The sequence below is a fragment of the Aplysia californica genome, unplaced genomic scaffold (genome assembly GCF_000002075.1).
Source record: "Aplysia californica isolate F4 #8 unplaced genomic scaffold, AplCal3.0 scaffold00779, whole genome shotgun sequence".
Lineage (NCBI taxonomy): Eukaryota > Metazoa > Mollusca > Gastropoda > Aplysiida > Aplysiidae > Aplysia > Aplysia californica.
In genome coordinates this window covers 327800-346299 of record NW_004798049.1, presented here as the reverse complement: position 1 = coordinate 346299, position 18500 = coordinate 327800, and the positions used below count along the sequence as shown (strand labels likewise).

At 39.8% G+C, this 18500-nt stretch overlaps 1 protein-coding gene across 2 annotated transcripts in view; it reads left to right on the top strand.

Annotated features, from left to right (window-relative positions):
- The window catches only part of LOC101854449 (methyltransferase-like protein 25), a 19779-nt gene extending 4872 nt beyond the window's left edge, over nucleotides 1-14907 (top strand). For both annotated transcript variants that reach the window (XM_005109444.3, XM_035972651.1), the window contains exons 3-11: nucleotides 96-320; nucleotides 1596-1701; nucleotides 3370-3504; nucleotides 6385-6567; nucleotides 7614-7746; nucleotides 9248-9330; nucleotides 9730-9828; nucleotides 11925-12007; nucleotides 14245-14907. In XM_005109444.3, the coding sequence (XP_005109501.1) occupies nucleotides 96-320; nucleotides 1596-1701; nucleotides 3370-3504; nucleotides 6385-6567; nucleotides 7614-7746; nucleotides 9248-9330; nucleotides 9730-9828; nucleotides 11925-12007; nucleotides 14245-14409 (1212 nt within the window). In that variant the 3' untranslated portion in view covers nucleotides 14410-14907. The remainder of the gene's footprint in view (nucleotides 1-95; nucleotides 321-1595; nucleotides 1702-3369; nucleotides 3505-6384; nucleotides 6568-7613; nucleotides 7747-9247; nucleotides 9331-9729; nucleotides 9829-11924; nucleotides 12008-14244) is intronic.
- The last annotated feature ends 3593 nt before the right edge of the window (nucleotides 14908-18500 follow it).

Sequence of the window (18500 nt, the reverse complement as noted above, 5' to 3'; positions counted from 1 at the left end):
TTAGTAAAGCTACGTTTTAAAATATGGCTCTTTAGTCTTGCTTTATGAGAAGCACTAGACCACCAACAAATAATTTTTTTATTCTTATTTCTCAGGAAGCAGACTGGCCTGAGTCTTTCCTGCAGTTCCTTTCCAAAGCTAACTCCTTGTCCCTGGACAGGGCCCAAAATGTCGACTGTGCTGGAACTGGTTTAGATGCAACAATGTCAAGAGGAATGAACCCAAAGAAGAAACACGAAGTTGAATGGATGGCTTCCCTCGTTGACAAAGTTGTCACAGATGCGAAATGTCATCTTGTGGTGGATATTGGGTCAGGTCTGGTAAGCAATTTTTTTAATGACAGCTGGTGGTGGTGTGTGTGTGTGTGTGTTTGCGCGCGCGCGCGCGTGCATGTGTGTGTGTGTGTGGGCGCGTGCATGTGCATGTGTGTGTGTGTTTGTGTGGGCATGCATGTGCATGTGAACACTAAGGTACACAAAGTGTTTATGTTATAATGTTATATATCTGAAAGTCATGTGTCTGACTTATACGAGGGACGTCCAGAAAGTAAGTACCGTTTTAAAATAATTATTAAAGAAATTATTTTCCCAATCAAAACGATTTATTTTTGAATACCTCATATATATGACTACTTCTCCACGTAGTCACCAGAACTATTTAGGCATTTGTCGTAGCGTGGGACGCGCTTCTGAATGCCCTCATCATGGAAAGCTGCCGCCTGCGATGTCAGCTAATGTCCAGTCGCTCCTGTGAGATCAGCGTCTGAGTCGAAGTCCTGCCTGGACAAAAACTTTTTCAAATGCAGGAACAGATGAAAGTCACTCGGAGCCAGGTCTGGGCTGTACTATTGATGCTTCAACTGTTCCTATCCGAAGGAAGCGATCAGGTTTTGGTTCTGAGCAGACTTGCGAGGAGTTGCATTGTCGTGAAGCAGAACAACGCCCTCGATAAGCATTCCGTGTCTTTGGTTTGAATCGCTCTGCGCAGGCCGCATCAGGAAGAAAAGTCATGTGTACAGTGTTTGGGGACCAGCAAGGAGTTCTTTTAGTAGAATTTTGGGGAAATGGGATGACAATTAACTCTGCGCAGAGCGATTCAAAACAAAAGACGCGGAATGCTTAACGACAAGGTTGTTCTGCTTCACAACAATGCAACCCCTCACAAGTCTGCACAAATCCAAAACCTGATGGCCTCCTTTGGATGGGAACATTTGGAGCACCCATCGTACAGCCCTGACCATGCTCTGAGTGACTTTTATCTGTTCCTGCATTTGAAAAAGTTCTTGGCCGGGCAGGACTTCGACTCAGACGCTGATCTCACACTGGGTAAAATTCAAAAGTAATTCCTTTCCAAAAACTGAAGTCACTTTAGTCAGAACAGAAGATGGAGAAGTAGAAGAAGAAGCAGAAGGATGTATTGTTACCAGAGACCAAAAAATGCTTGGATTTGATGGATACAACCCCCCCACTTCTCTCTCACACACACACACACACACACACACACACACACACACACACACACACACACACACTCATACACACCATTCCCCCTTGTAACATGGAAAGGTTAAGTGGTTTCTGTTTTGCTGTTTCTAGGGCTATCTAGACCACGTGCTACACCAGGTGTATGGTCATCCAGTCCTGGGGCTAGAGACGAGCGAAAGTCACACCTGTGCAGCTGAGGCTCGGGCCTGTCAACAAGGTGGGCTGGTTTTGTTTTACGTTCCATTGTGTACTCAGCAGTAAAAGATCAAGGGGAAGGCCAATGCCGTGGAACCTGGAGAAGAGTCACAGAGAATGATGTACAGAAAAGTGGAAAGACATGGAATGATATCAAGAGGCTAGCTTAGGATAGGAAAATATTGAAAGTGTTTGTTCATGGCGTATACCTTGATGTAGGGTGAAAAGGGCATTGCTAATGTGTTTTGAGCATCATTTTAAAAAAATAATTTTCTTTTGGTTGCTTTTTATTTTCTTTCTTTCTTCAGTTTAAAATTCTATATATATATGCGAGAGGAGGTGTGCCACATAGCCCAGTTATCATTGAAAGCTTGGTGCAGGACCTCGGTTCAAATCCCTAGTGGGGCATTCTTGCACTTGGGTTGCATTTTGGAGTTTTCAAAGCTCTCCTTGTTCTTTGCTCAGACCTGTAGTAGATGGATGTTATATTCTCAGCTTGAACTTGAATAACCTCACAGACTAAAAGGGAGTTTTAGAAGTATTTAAAAAATTTTTTATCTTAGTGTACCATTGACCATCAGATGTTTGGTGGGCTCTCTGGCAGGGCTTACCCCTCTACATCGTGTCAATGTTTGTTTTGTCCTTGTCTCTTCAGAATGAAGTGTGAGCATTCTCAAGCCAACAGGCTTATAATCCACAACTCAGTGACAAGTCACTACCCTTGAAACAAAGTTCTATCTACTCACCTACCTAGTTTTGAGAAATTTGGCATAAAGGATTTTGAGTTTCACATCATGTCAAGCTTTTTTGAGTGCAATTCTTTGAACATCTTGATAACGACCCGCAATGTTCTTACGATTTTGATAGAGCAGGTAGAAAGTTCGGTTTCTGACCTCATGTTCGTAGATCGTCTAGCTCTCATGGGGTAAAACAAATTTTCTCTGCCATATTAAGTTCGATTTTGAGTTCAGCTCCTTGTCTTACCTGAAGATTGTGTGGCAGGTGAGACGTCTTTATCGAAAGCATGAGAGTGAGAGGCAGTACCATTTCCTGAAGACCGACAAGGCTCTTGTTATACTACAAAAAACATCATTATTAACCCTATCCGTACGTCGTGTTTTACTATCATATCCATACGGCATGGGGAACTCTGTGCCCCCACTTTCCAAAAAGGAAATTTACTCGTTAATCCCATCCGTACGATTTGCATAGCAGTCTGTCAAAATGATTTTTTGAGAAATACTAAAAGTTTCAAAGAGATCTTCGCACTAGAACTATTCTAAAATGTGAAGAAAACAACCCTGGTGGTAAAAAATGACCCCAGGACGTACGGATAGGGTTAAGAGACAAAAGTAGCATTAAAACAGTGAATCTTGAGATATTTTATTGAAAAGTATAAATGAAAATTTCATTTTTTTTAAACGCGCAATATTTTACTCCTTGGACTCTTTCTGAAACTACTAATTATTGGAACAACACCATATTCATCTTAACCATCACTACCCTGAGCCTTTTTTAATTTATGGAATAGACATTTTGTATGTGGTTGGCAGGTGCTCTAGTGCGGTTTGTTCCTTTCTTTTCAAACATGCTGCAGTCATTTTGTCTCCTCCATTTTCTTTGCATGTCACTCTCTGTTTGTGTTGCAAGTACCATAAAACTAACTGAAACTAATTTTAAACTAAAACAGGTATTTCTTGCGGAGGTGTGGTAAACAGGAAATTCAATATCACAAATGGTGACGAATGTTTCCAGCAGCTTGATGCCTTGATACGGGAGGAAGCCCAAGGCCTAACGTGTCTTTGTCGACATAAGAAAACGAGAGGTAAACACAACAGAAAGTCTCAGATCGTCGACAAACTGTGAAAATGTAATAAGCCCAAACTTTAATTTCTTTCTTTCTTAATTGCAGGTTCTAAACCTGTGCTATTGGTTGCTTGAGCTCGAGAAATATTTTGTGAAAATTCAAATTCTAAATGTTAAAAAAAAGCTAGGAACGATATAAAATAAAGCAGGTACAATTGTTTCAAGAGTGAAAGTTTTTTCTCTTTCCTGAAAAATTTTGCTTTCTGGGCTTAGGACAATTTAACAGCTTACCGACATGTTGTTTATCGTATGTGTCACGACGTGGTGGAATCAGGTGCTTGTCAATTTTTGGGCATGTGAAGTTCTTGGTATCATCTTAAAGCTTGTTCATTTGTCTTGCTCTCAAGAAAAAAAGTGCCCATCTGTCTTGAATAGAAGTCAAGATATTTGAGATTGAAGAAGCTGGGGTCACCTGGTTTCAAGGGTAGAATTAGTGAGAAAATAGCCGCCAAAGTTTAGTTATTTCCATAGTTTGATAGTCCGTGGAAACTGAAAACTTACATTTTCTGTGCCTTTAATCGACGTTTTTCAGTAAAACCCACCTGGCAGAAAAATGCCAGTTTCTTCAATTTTATTTGACGAGCATCTGATTTCGCCACACTGCCTCACATATTTATCATATCTATTGAAACTAGATCTATATATATTCCAACTCACAGTTTAAGGTCATCAGCTTACAAAAAGAAATTGCTTTTACCCTTATGTATGAAACTTAGAACAACGGGTGAAAAGGCATTTGCGTATCATGGTCCTGAGATCTGAAATACTTTGCCCGGTGGTTTAAGAGAGACCAAGTCTTTTAATTTCATTCAAATGCCAGCTAAATTTACTTATGATTTTAAATTAATTGGATGTGTATGAACATTTTTAGTCAGAGCACAATGTGCTAATAGCATGTCACTGTTGTATTTGTAAAGTGCTCAGAGCTTGTGGTCTTTTATCAGGATTGAGCGCTGTATGAATGCCATATTATTATCATTGTCATTGTTGTTATTATTATTTTTATTATTGCTGTTGTTACAGTGGAATCCTGTTATAACGAGAGGGAGGGGACCGGTGCGAAATATGCGTTATACGAAGATTCTCGTTATATAAGGGATCCAGTAATAAATTTAAAGGAAATAATACAGTAGGCCTAGATCTAATCTATGAGTTTGGTGTTCTGTTTATTTCTTTTTGTTATCTCCCCTGATGATGATATCGTTCAACATGACCTCTTGATCTTACTTGATCAAAAATCGAATCGGGTTTCTCTCTCTAGCGCTTGCAATGTTGACAGAAAGGACTTTAGGCTAACTCACCCGCTGTGTTGTTCCCCACCACACCACACCCCGTGGTGCGTTCGACTGCTTGCGCACGTCACACATTTGCTCCATCCATCACAGCATTTTGACCTCTCTATCCCTGCTTTTTGAGAAGTGAGAGGTATGGTAGTGATAGGCCTAGATAATCTAGACTAGGCAGGCCTATCATGTGATGCGTTCTGCTTGTCTGGGCATACCACACCCTCCCCACTCATTCGCTCCGATCTTCATTGTTGGCACGCGTGGGCTCTCCCATTCTTTGTTTCACTCAAGGAGTTAAATGTAAGGTCCTAGGTTTCGCTAGATCACCAACAAGTTTCTCAACTGGCGAGGTTTTATCATGTATATCTGGCCTATGCGCTGTGCACAGCAGCAGCAATATTCCGCTATAACTGACTCGCACGTTTATCTGATTGCGCTATAGCAGTACTTTATTTACAAAGATAAAGAAGGGAAAAAACGGGGTTTTAGAATAGTTTCTTTATAACAGACTTCTTGTTATTTCAGGACTGGTTATAAGTGGACTCCACTGTATTATTATCGCAGCTGTTTTGTTTTTGCTTTTGTTGTCCTTGACATCATCTTTGTCTTTGGCAAAGTTGTCGTTATTATGATTATTATTACTAGGATAATGATTATTGTTACCCACCTCTGATTATCTGATAGTGTTGACAGGGATGTGAAACCCGTACACTTTACTATTACCATTACTGTTAACATAAGTATCATTAGTTCTACTATTATTTGCAGTGGTATTTATGTTGCTATTATAATTATTATTTGCAGTAGTATTAATGTTGGAATTATTATTGTCATAATCATCATTCTTTTGTTTATTTTTGTCATTATTGCTTGTAATAGTGTTATGCCACTAGTACGTCCAACTTTTCTTTCCCTCTTTTGTTCATATATTTCTGTCTATATTGCTTTTTTCCTGCACTAAATGGACATTACAGTGTCGATGTGCTTCTCTTTACTCGAAAATGGGTGATTGGCGGGTGCTCTGGTGTGGTTTGCTTCTTTTTTCTTTAAATAGATCAAACATCTATCGTCCTTATCTCTCTTCCTTCTTTTTTATGTTTGTTACTCTCTTGTAACACCTCTAACCTTCGGCACTTATATGACCTTATTGTGTTGCAAGTGCCGTAAAACACTTACTAAAACTAAACTAAAAACTCTTTACTCGAATAAAGAAAAAATGGTACTTTTTAGTACAGAAATCGCTGTTAATTTGACACTTATTGTTTGTTTTTGGTTCCATTAAGAAAAAAGACCTTGTCCTTGTTTTTCTTTCTGTCATTTGACTACAGTGTGCTTGGCTAATGTTTGATAACTGCTAGTACATTTTCTTGATTATGGTAGTTGGAATGTATTGTTATGTTTTCTTATTCCTCTCCATCTGTTCTGCGATAATCTGAGGATTCTCCTCTTGAGTAGCCAATACTGTGAAAAAATGTATTACAAGTTGTTTGAGGGGGTTTTGGGGCTGTTTTTTTATCATCAATTTTATCGTAAAAGTTTTGCTTTCAAAACAGAAAACGAAGCCGGGGAACACCATTGGAAGGGTACTGATGGGGAGGAACTGAGAGTTTGTGTAATTGGACTGCATTGCTGTGGTGACCTTTCGACCTCCATGCTGTCCCTGTTTGACCGCAGCGATCACGTCAAGGCCCTGTGCTATGTCAGCTGCTGCTATCACAAGATGGCTTACAGTGACCGTGAGCTATTTTAAAAACATTTTTTGGTCAAAGAGTTGTTCAAATGTACCAAACCCAGAAACCAAAATTTTATGGGAAAACTATTGCATTCTTTCAACAATTGTACCTACATTATATATTTTTCTTGCATTGTTCAACATTTCGATTTTGAATTTCGACAAAATAATTTTTGAGCACCTCCAAATTATGTCACAGATATTGAAAGTAAAGTTGTTCCCACATCCGATCCGGACATTGGGGATTGCGTTGTTAGTGAGACAACGTCCTGGGCCTTCGGCATATTGTGGTAGGGTGGCCAGTTCCTTTCCACGCCACCTTTTCTTCCCCAACTCAAAGTAGGGAACCCATTACTGCTGGGTGGGTAGGAGGGGGCGAAAAAAATCTATGTCACAGATATAGAGACTACAATTTTTTTTAAAACAACATTGGGCCAAAATCAAATATTGGGCGTAGTAAAATTTTAGCAGATGGCTGAGGATTTACTTTTTTCACAACTGGCTGTTTGCTTGAAAGACATGTCATTTTTACATTGCATTTGCTGCATCGGGCTTGGAGCTTGCTTATTGTGATGTAGTTGAGCCTTGTTGTCTGGAGTCACAAAGGAATGAAGGATAAACTCCTTTATTTGTTCGGGTGAGATCATATATGCAGATCAGGGTTGGAACAGGTCGATGGAGTGGGGTATGGTATCGATGGGATGGATTTTCAGTGATGGACCAATTAGATTTTCAGGTAAACATGTCACCACTTTTACAGAGTGATATTCCTGGCCATACAAGATAAACCATGTTAAACAAAATGAAAAATTAAAATGAAATAACCAACCCTGCACTGAAAGGCAGAGTCAAAGCCCGCTTCTAAAATTACATTTTATGTTATAACTATAACACAATGTAGGCCTACTCCCGTAATAATGTGTTACATTTGAAATGGTCTCTAACGTGTAGAGTAGGCTTACTTCATAAAATTTTAACAATAGCTGTGAATAACGGAGATCACAATATGTTTTAGACTAAATATTTATGTTCCTCTTTCACTTTTCCCAGACACCTCCCCAGGGACGTTTGAGTATTTTCCCTTCAGCCAATCTGGAAAAAGTCAGTACCGTCAAGTTACCCAGAGTTCTCCCTGCCCACCTGTCTCGCCTTTCACACTGCGGCTGGGTGCTCAAGAGACTAAGTAGGAACAATTTTGTCACCATTAGACTATTGATTTGTTTGTTTGAGGGGGAAGAGAGAAGTAGAGTGAGTAGACAGACAGACAGACTAAACTAGACTGACAGACAGACAGACAGACAGACAGACAGACTAGACTGACAGACAGACAAAGAGCCAGACATCGGAGATGGAGGGAGAGATTCGGAAGTTTGTAGGAGAGGGCATAAGTGTGATTGAGAGTGAGAGATCTATTTGGAGGAAGTGGGGGTTTGGGGAGGAAGAGGAAGACAGAGAGAATGTAGGCTATGTCCTTGAAAAATTTGTTGCAGATGTAGATTACACAAGAACAAATTCTTTGTTGTGACATCAATAAAAGTTTGTCTTTGTCATTACCACTAAGCCTGTGTCTTTGGAAAAAATTCATTTTGCAACCCAGTGGGTTGGGGGATTATCTACCCTCTGGGATCCATGTTCCACACCTTCTTTTATATTTCTTTCTCTTCTCCTTCCATCTCACTCCCTCCTTCTAATTCTAATATCTTCTCTTCCACTGATGGCCTCCTGTGTAACAAAACGGAGGTCCCCTCTCATCCCACTCAGTGGGTGCCTTGTTGACAGTGAGGTGCGACCCTTGTGGAGGGAAACCAGGCAGTTGATGGTACACTTCTTTGCCCACTTTTGCCTCTGTAAAGGAGGGTGGCGCAGCTCATGCCACTCAATCAGTTGGGAGCCGAAACCCCATTTGTCCGTCCCTGGGTCAGTCTTGACAGGAGGGCTGCTTCACTCTCGGGGTGGGTGATTGGTGGGTGCTCTGGTGTAGTTTGCTCCTTCTTTCCTATCAAACATCTGTCGTCCTGATCTCTCCTTCTTTTTCGTGTTTGTTACTCTCTTGTAACACCTCTGATCTTCAGCACTTATATATGACCTTATTGTGTTGCAAGTGCCGTAAAACTCTAACTAAAACTAAACATCACTCTCGGCTTCACTCTCGTGAAGAGGTTAACTGCAGGCTAGCCCTGGCACAGCTCTGATACGAGCAATGTATCCCTTGTTGGGTTCAGTGGCAGGTGGGGAACCCTGGAGTCAAGCCAACCACTCAAACTCAAACATGTGTTAAAAACCATTTGACCTATCTGTGTCTGTCTGTCTGTCTGTTTGTCTGTCTGTCTCTTTGTCTGTTTGGCTCTTTATCTGTCTGTCTGTGTGTATGGTCCTTTGTCTATCTGTCTGTGTAGGTTTTCCCTTGTAGGCTACTTGGTCATTATTGGTTTAATTTCCTTCTCTTTTAATCAAATTACCTGAATCAGCTGAGTCAACGACGCGGGTGGTTAGCAAGTGCTCTGGTGTTGTTTGCTCCTTATTTCCTGTCCTGTTTCTTTTTTATGTTTGTTACTCTCTTTTAACACCTCTAATCTTCAGAACTTATATGACCTAATTGTGTTGCAAGTGTCGTAAAATGCTTTCTAAAACATGAGTGAGTGGCAGATAGCAGCGCCAACAGTTTGTCCATGTGCCTCTTCCAGGTGCCGATGGAGGTCCCAGACGGAAGAGGACCATGCAGACCACACACGGCACGTCGCTTACAGAGCTCTCTTGGAATTTACAAGTACAGTTGTTCTCTTCTTCCTCATCCTTCTCCTTTTCCTTCTCCTCTTCCTCCTCATTTTTCTCTTTCTTCTTTTTCTCCTTCTCCTTTTCCATCTTCTCCTTTTTCTCCTCCTCCGCCTCTTTTTCCTTCTCTTCCTCCTCCTTTTTCCTTCTCATCCACCTTTCTCGCCTCCTTTTTTTTCCTCCTTCACCGCTTTTTCCTTCTCTTCCTTTTTCTCCTCCTCCTCCTTTTCCTTCTCCTCCTTTTTCTCCTCCTCTTCCTCTAACACGCTGCTGGTGTCATTAAGATGGATTTCATTTGTGCTGCTGTGCATATAAAAAAAGAGTTGTGAATATATTATAGAGTTGGGTTGCGCAAACTTGTTCAATATTTTTGTTTCGTTTGTTTGTTTTTCAGGTACTCCGAGCACAGCAATGAGGCAGAGAGTGCGCAAATGTGACTTTTCTAGCTTTCAGTCCTTTCTAACATCATATTTCCCTGAGGATAAAACTGATGGTAAGTCATCTTTGTCGTCTCCGAGTTTTTACCCTCTGTCAAAAAAAAATATTACTGTCATAAGAAAGCAGCATTTTCCCCTCTGAAATTACTACAGTTAACTCCGCTTGTGTTGAACTCATTTGAGTTGATCTTCGGTTAAGTTGATCTTTGTCTCCAGTCCCAGCACCTCTTTTTTTTTACGCATCCCAGCAGTTGAGTTGGTAGATGACAGTGTAAAGGTGATTTGCTATGCTTTAATATACATATAGGCTTTCCTTTTTACACATTGGCAAAATCTGGCTGTCAACGGGGCTTCTAATATACAGTGGAACTCGAATTCAACGAGATGAGATAGATTCCCCGTTTTTTTTTCTTCTCTAAAATCAATAAAAAATAACCCGGATTCCACAAGCACTTAAATCAGTGAGCTCGGATTCAACGAGGTCGCTTCCAGGGTGAACAGCCCCCGCAGACGTGGCTTCGCTCATTTTTCTCCCAGAACGAACTTTATCTATTCCCGGAAACCGTCCATTGCACCTGCATCGTGAACCATTATTCACTTAGCCGATTGCATGCTACAAATCGGCAGCCTTTTTCCATACCGACACATGCATTGTTGGCACGCGCACGTGTCTACTTTGGTGTGTGTTGGGGTCGTATGGGCCGTATGCACACATGTGGCTGTGTGTGCGTGTCGGGGGGGGGGGGACTAGCGGTCCAAGTGCTGAACGTCGCAGACAAATGCATCACAGCCTTTTTTTTTCCCCACGGCAACTGATAATTACAATGATAAGCTAGTCTTGACGTAGATCTACGTAATGAATTGTATGCTGGTCTATGGAATCAAAAGTTGCCATATGCTGGGCTCTACACAGCAACACAACTTTTTGGTAAACAATCGAGATGACACAGGTGTGTGCATTTGAACGAATCTGTCTTTTTTTTACACTGCTCATAATATGCAGACATATCAGGCACCACTTGCTACTTCCCTGTTTACATTACTTGCTCAGTGACTGTAATTATCTACACAAAACCTCGTGTTTGCTATAATAACGAACACTCGGATTCAACAAGATTTTAGGTCAGGCCCGGCGACCTCGTTGAACCCGAGTTCCACTGTAAATATAAATTACAGGGTTTGACTGTTTGTAGTATCTGTCCCAGTCGGATCATGCGATTGTGCGGCCGCTTTTTTTCGCATAGTTCTTCAACATTTGCATAATTTTGGGTTCCCTGTATTTTTATTTTACATTATAAAATTTGGCACAAAACAGTTTAACGCCTTGCGATGTGACTAAAGGGAAGTAATCGGAATAATAAGTCTCATTTAAGTGACAGTTAGGCTACTTCCCTTGTTAGGGATCTTTGTTCCTTGAGCATGTTCAAAATTATTTCAATCCATCAAAAGTTATTCTCATGTCTGCTGATGTTTCATGTTTGACAGGAGTCCTTGGTTTTAGTGATGTGCCAGCATCAGAGGTCCAAATGCGTTTTTTTTTTTTTTTTTTTTTTTTTTTTTTTTTTTTTTTTTGTAAAAATCATTTTTCCATCCTCTATACAGCTGATAGTTACAGAGATTATATTTTCTGGTTGTTGTTTTTTTCTGACTGCTGTGTATCTTTTCAAATATACACAAAAAAACTACTGATACTGATATGTTCTGTTTACAATTCTTCTGTACATAGATCTAAAACATGAAAATTCTTGTTGAAAAAGCGCAAAACATGTCGTGAATGGCGTTAAGACAATTTGCATAATTTTTGCATAATTTTGCATTCGTCATGCATAACTTGGCCATCTAAATTTGAATAATTCTGCGGGGACGGATACAGTATAGTGGTGGTTCCATTTTTTAATTATGAAATGTTATAAAATAGACCCTACATGCTTTTTGTAAAATCAGTTATATTGTTACTATTTTCTGTAATATTTTCTGCCCTAAAGGACTCAATATTTTTCTGGAACAGTATTTGTGGCAAATAATCTTTTCTTTGTTTTTACGTCTCTATCAACAAAACAGGTTATTATTTTCTGCTACATTCACTACTGAGTATTTTTTTGGTTTTCTTTTGCCGTTTTTCAAGATGCCTGTTTTGTTTGTTTTCCTTCAGATGAAACAAGAAGACAAATCTGTGATCTGAAGCGATATTTTTGTGAACACAAGGATGTCTTTGATTTGATAGAGCCCTGGACAGTGAGTATTTGTGTCATGACGCGGTGGAATCTGGCCCTCGTAAATTTTTTGGCGTGTGAACTTATTGGTATCACCTTAAAACTTTTTCGTTTGTCTTGCTTTTGATGAAAGAAAATATACATTTATCTTGAATACTTTTACTTTACTTAACTTTGCTTTTCCGATCCAGCGGCCATTTGGGTTCTAGCCCTTTGGTCTGTCAATATGGCAAAGAATTGACAGGTTTTAATCAGCTATGCTTTGTCACTGTATAGAGTATTTCCGATGTCTGGGGAGGCAGGTAGGTAGGTGCTACGCAGGTCGCAAAGTGCTGGGCAGTTAAAGAGGTGGTGTGGTACTGTTTCATCCTGGCAGTGGCACAACGGGCAGTCGGGTGGGGTATTCTTGCCGATCCTATTAATGTAGGAGTTTAGTGGTATGTGTTGTGTTCGCAGGCGAAATATCTTGACTTGTTCTCTTCTACTCAGGAAATTTATAGCATCTTTAGAGTTGGGGGCTGTCATGTGTGCAAATACAGTTCTTCCAGTTTTGCCCATTGCCCATCCATTCAGCCACTGTTCCCAGGTGTTGCATTTGATGATGTTCTTGGCTGTCTTGAATACAAATCGAGATAATTTTGATTGAAATACAGGTAGGGGTCGCCTGGTCTCAGAGGTAAACTTAGCGAGAAAATGACCGCCACAGTTATTTCCTTAGCTTGAGAGTCCATGGAAACAGAATAACACTTTTATGCCTTTAATTGGCATTTTCCAATACAATCCACACAGAAATGTGCTTTTTCATTGACGTGGAAGGTGTTGAGCTAAAAAACAAAAATTTTGATAAAAATTCCTAAACCTGCAGGAAACTGCCACTTTCTTCACTTTCATTGTTTTGACGAGTGCCTGATTTCACCTCACTGCCTCACATTTATCTTGTTGATGATGTTGCCCTACTGAACACAATGTTGATTATAGAAAAGGCAAGCTCATCTGGACAAACACGGAGAAATGCTCTTGGTGGGGCAAGAAAAACAATTCATTGAAAGTTATTTCGTGAGAAACTGCTGATAGCAGCAAAAAATGGCATCCAGTTTGTTTGGTTATTTTTCCATTATTTAATGTATAGCGAAACAATTATTGTTGATCAAACAATTTTGCAGTGGTAATGATTATGATTTACAAGTAAGTCACAGTTCTAGCCCCCCCCCCCCCCCCCCCCCCCCCCCAGCCATATAGCCCTTCACCCTCCCAACCCCTGGTATCTATTTCTATGCATCTCTTTGTATTCATGTACAGTCGAACCTGTCATGACAGCCACCTGTATAATACTGCCATTGCGTTTCTTTTATATATAATTTCACTGTGTAAAACGGTCACCTGTCCAACACGGCCGTGGCCTCCACATTTTATCACACAACCCCTATCACACTCAACAATAATACCTGTCTTAGAAGGCCACCTTGCTTATCACCGGAAGTTTTGTCATAACTTTTGTATTGGCCCCTGACGCTGTGTACAAGCCGTCATAATCCAGTCCCCCGTCGTTATTGTTAGTCCCTTCAACCCATCATGCTGCGTAGGCCCCTCCCACTGTTGACCAATAGGTAACAATAAATTTCCAGCTGCTGGTGAGGTAGCCTAAGAGTGTGATTCCCCCATATACCCATAAGCCCCGCCCACAACTCATACACAAAGCAACAATAGACACCAACATGACACCAACAGAAGCGCGGCTCATTCTCCGAGTGGTGGTGACCATGTGTTTGTTTTACCTTGACACTCGGTCTTCCTCGTCTGACACATTTCGTTTTACTGTCACCCTTGCACAAAATCAGCAACAAATAAAAGCTAATAAAAAACAAACCAACAAAAACTACAACAACAAAGACAACAATGCGGATACCTTCGGTTGGGACCTCAGAAGGGAATGATTTGTTTTCTTCATTTTGATCAATCCTGCCGAAGATGGCCACCTTTCTTATACGGCCAATTTTCTCCTTGACGATGCGTGGCCATCTTACACAGGCTTGACAGTATTTATGTACCATACTTATGTGTGTTATTATCGTTTCGTCGTTATTTACCAAGTGACTCCACAGATATCGATAAAAGTGAAATTTTACCGGTACTACATTTTTTAACGTTTTTTTCCCCTCTTAACAGGTTCAATATTCCAACGATGAAGTAGCCTGTTTGTTTCTAAAAGTAGTCATACAAAAATAGAAAATGAATGAAACGACTTTTCTGTCTCCACAGTGCCTTCAAGTGATCATCCAACCCGTTGTGGAGAGTCTTGTCTACCGCGACCGCCTCGTTTGGTTGAAGGAACGAGGACATTTCGACTCACGAATTGTGCCAGTCTTTGACGATCTCATCTCCCCAAGGAACCTTGCTTTGGTGGCGATTAAGTCGTCGGGCTGAAGAAAGAATGACCACAGATGTTTGGACTAACATTTTTTAAAATTGAATTTTGTTTTTTAATGTAGGTGTTTTTAACATCTCCATCAGCACAATTTAGATCATTAAGGAGGTGGGCTTCTGAACTTGCTTGTCTGGGCCAACACTGGCTGAGAGGGATTCAGCATCCCAGCAGAAAGACTGAGATATTTCTTGATATAAATTTCCTTCCTACTCGGGATTTGAACTCGGGTCTGTTGCATGCGACAGCAGAGCACATAACTACTACACCATAGATGCCGGTACTTAATGTTATTTTACAGTCGAGTCTATTGTAGAGCTTACCAGTTTATAACAATATTTTCATCTTCCCAAGGAGTCTTGCGTGGTGGCTGATAAGTCTCTCACACTCAAAAAGTATTCAAATTTATCATACTTTGTCTCAGACTTGACTGTATGTGAGGCAGCGTGGTGGAATCAGGCTCTCGTCAAAATAATCAAAGTGAAGAAACTTGCATTTTTCCGCAGGTTTGTGAATTTTTATCAAATTTTTGTTTTTTTGGCACAACACCTTTCATGCCCATTAAAGAACTCATTTCTGTGTGGATTTTTCTGAAAAGCGTTGATTAAAGGCATAAAAATGTAAATATTCAGTTACTACGGACTCTTAAGCTAAGGAAATAACTAATCTTTGGCGGTCATTTTCTCACTAATTTTACCTCTGAAAACAGATGGCCCCTACCTCCTTCTTTTGCAAATATATCGACTTGTTTTCAAGATAAATGGATATTTTTTTGCATCAAAATAAAGACAAGTGGAACAAGCTTTAAGATGATACCAATACCTCTACATGCCCAAAAATTGACGAGAGCCTGATTCCACCACGCTGCCTCACATATATTGTCGCTTTTAAGCGCAAGTGGGTTATCCCGGTAAATGCTGTTTTGAGAAAATCAAAGGTAAAGTTTTTGGACCCTTGTTCAGTTTCTATAAAGACAAGGAGAGTTTTCTCTATAAGCAAACAAAAATACACATCAATGAAACCAAACTCCTCCTATAGGTAGGGCAATGCCCACTTTTGGTGTAAGTCATGATTTCTGGAAACCCCCAAAATCTGGTTTAGCCCACTTGTCCTTAAAAGCGACCATATACAGTATAACCTAAATAGCTCGTTGGGACTGACCTCGATGGTTCGAGAGATCCGTAGTTCAAGGGATACTTTGCAAAGATAAGGAATTTTAAAAAACAGGACCGCAGGCACAGTTCGACGGATGCGTGATTTTGAATCTTCTGGGTTCAACCTATCCATGTTATACTGTATGTTGTTAGTAGTCTATCATGATTACGATTGGCTGTCTCTAATTGTCTATGTTGTGTAAGACCATGCTGACCAGCTTTCAGAAACTATATGTTTGGGATTGATTTTGAAATGTTTTGTAGTTTCATGGCCCATTATCATTATATTGTGAAAACACTCGAAATTCCTTCCCAACTCCACACCACAGAGTGTGAGATTGTTTAAGTAAACAAAAGCACTTCATCACAAATAAGTTAACCTGTAGAGGGAGGGAATGGTAAGAGAAAAAGATAGAGACAGAGAGGGAGGGTAGGGGTGGGGGGGGGGGGAGTATAAGTATACGGATCACTATTGGGGAACTCTATGTTTTTGTGCTGCTGTAAAGTGCATTGAGCACTGTCCTGGTGGAAATGTCCTCTATTTAAATATTAGATTTATTATTATTATTGTTATTAATGTTCTGACTTGTTTGATTTTTTAATCAGGCCATAACAATAAATGAATAAATGTTATGTAATTGAAACTTTGAATTGTCATTTTTATAAAGTAACACTAATGCAAAAGTTATGCTCTGAAACTTCTACTAATAGCTATGGTGAGGTTTGATGGGATGTATTATTGTGACTACAGCTGAACCTGCCTGAATACTGAATGGACACTTCTCCATAGCGGTCACAAAAATACTTTACCCTAACTCCTTATCTCTGGCAAGCCGCTCCTAGTGGCTCACGGTCGGAACAGCTGTGCTGGTAAACCGCTGGGAGCAGCTCGGGCACATTCCTCTATAGCTACTTCAACATCTAATCACTTTTGGGCAGTTGCCAAAAACAGCCTCTTTGACAATGACAATGACAATCTTTATTCATCTCGCTGGGAGAAATTTGTCTTGGTCGTTAACAATGGCAGTAGACGTTACTAAAGTTAGACTTAAAGGTGCACTCATGCAAACGCACAACAAGACAGGACATTAGGCCAAGTAAATACATGTCTCACGGGCTGGGACAACCCGCTCCGTAAATCTCTCTCTCTCTCTCTCTCTCTCTCTCTCTCTCTCGCTCTCTCTCTCTCTCTCTCGCTCTCTCTCTCTCTCTCTCTCTCTCTCTCTCTCTCTCTCTCTCATTTGTAGCACTGTGTGTTCAGTAACCTCACTGCAGTTGGTACAAATGAATTTCTATATATGTCTGTTTTTGCTTTTTTGGAAATGTATCGTTTACTGGGGGTCGATAGTTGAAATTCCTATGTTAGTGGGTGGCTATGGTCACTAACCATTATTTCCGCCTTTTTTAGAACGTTTGTCTTGTGCAGATATTCAAAGTTACATGAGTTCATCTTTAGAATTAAAAAATATGTTTGTATATGTCTCTTTTAGATTTTGTATCAAAAAAGGACCCCAGCATGGTGGGTTTACCCTCCTCAGAGATAAAGAGTTACACTCATAAATTATCACCAAGATAGACTAACATTCTAGTGACCCTCCAAGTTTTTAAAATGACAAATTGATAATACATGTATTATCAAAGACAATCCATTGTATTAAATGTAATAAATCCAGTTCATAGCTTTTGTTACATGTACAATGTAACGGAAAATGTTCTTGTCACGAGGGACAGTACACATGTAAGTTATTTGTAAGCAGTTGACGACGAAATACTTTTGCCACAGTTTCGAAATCCAGATTTTATTGATTTTTATAGTTTTCATGTATTTTGGTGTGATCAAGAGTAGCCGTTCATTTTTCATTCAAGACAGATTTAAGTTAGTTTGAAAGAGGAAACCATGAATTTCGTTGTTTAATTGTATTTTTTTTTCGCAAGAGACAAAGTTGTCCAGTTTTTCACAGAACAGCTTATCTTTGGCAATCATTTGCTTTTTATTGGCTTCGAATGTCTTTTGTGAGTGAAAGAAAAGAAGAAAAGTTCCGCAACATGTAATTGCCGGGACTGAACACATTTTAGGAAATCAATGATATCTCATATTTTGTCACAGGGTGTTTTGTTATGAGGGACACAGAGTTTTCTAGAGTGTTTCTGGAGTTTTCTTGTGATTCTAGAGTTTTCTAGAGTGTTTTACAGAGCAGTTCATTGGTGACCATAATTGCTGATCACTTATGCTGCTGAAAGCTGACAAAACACTTTTTTTCATTTTGGGGCCAAAAGTTTGTATTTAATTTGCTAAATCAGTTAACTTACTTTTGTGAAAAAATCGAAGTGAAACTGTGACTAGTTTTTTTAATAAATTCTAATTCTAATTTTGGAGAACACTACTTTTAAATGGTTACGCTGACAAAAAAATATATTTTTCTCGAAATGGAAAAAAGTTCAAAAAAGTGTTTTGTCCACTTATGGCAGAAATATAGTGGACTCCGCTTGACTTAAACAGTAAATATTAAAATCTGAAAGCGGTGAAAAACAGGAAAATAATAAAATTGCTGATTTTTTTTTCGCTTTTGAACAACCTCCCTGAACCAAAAGCTGGGCTAAACTGAAGAAAATCTGGAGGTCCTGCAGATTTTGGTTTTTTAAGCAGACTCCGCTGTATCTCAGCTTCTTACTTATCAAGACAGGTGGGTATTTTTTCCATCAAAAGTAGGCCTAAGTTAAATTAATAAGCTTTAACTTTGAAGCAAGGTACTCCAAATACCCAAAGATTGAGGAGCTCCTGATGATTTCACCATGTTGTGACACAATTTGTTTTGAACTGCAAAATAGGGCTTAAAGTTATCTGATGTTTTTGTTCTTAAATCATGACATCTTATCTTACTGACAATTTCATTAAAACCTTCATCTCCTCATATTTTTATACTTCATGCCTAGACTAG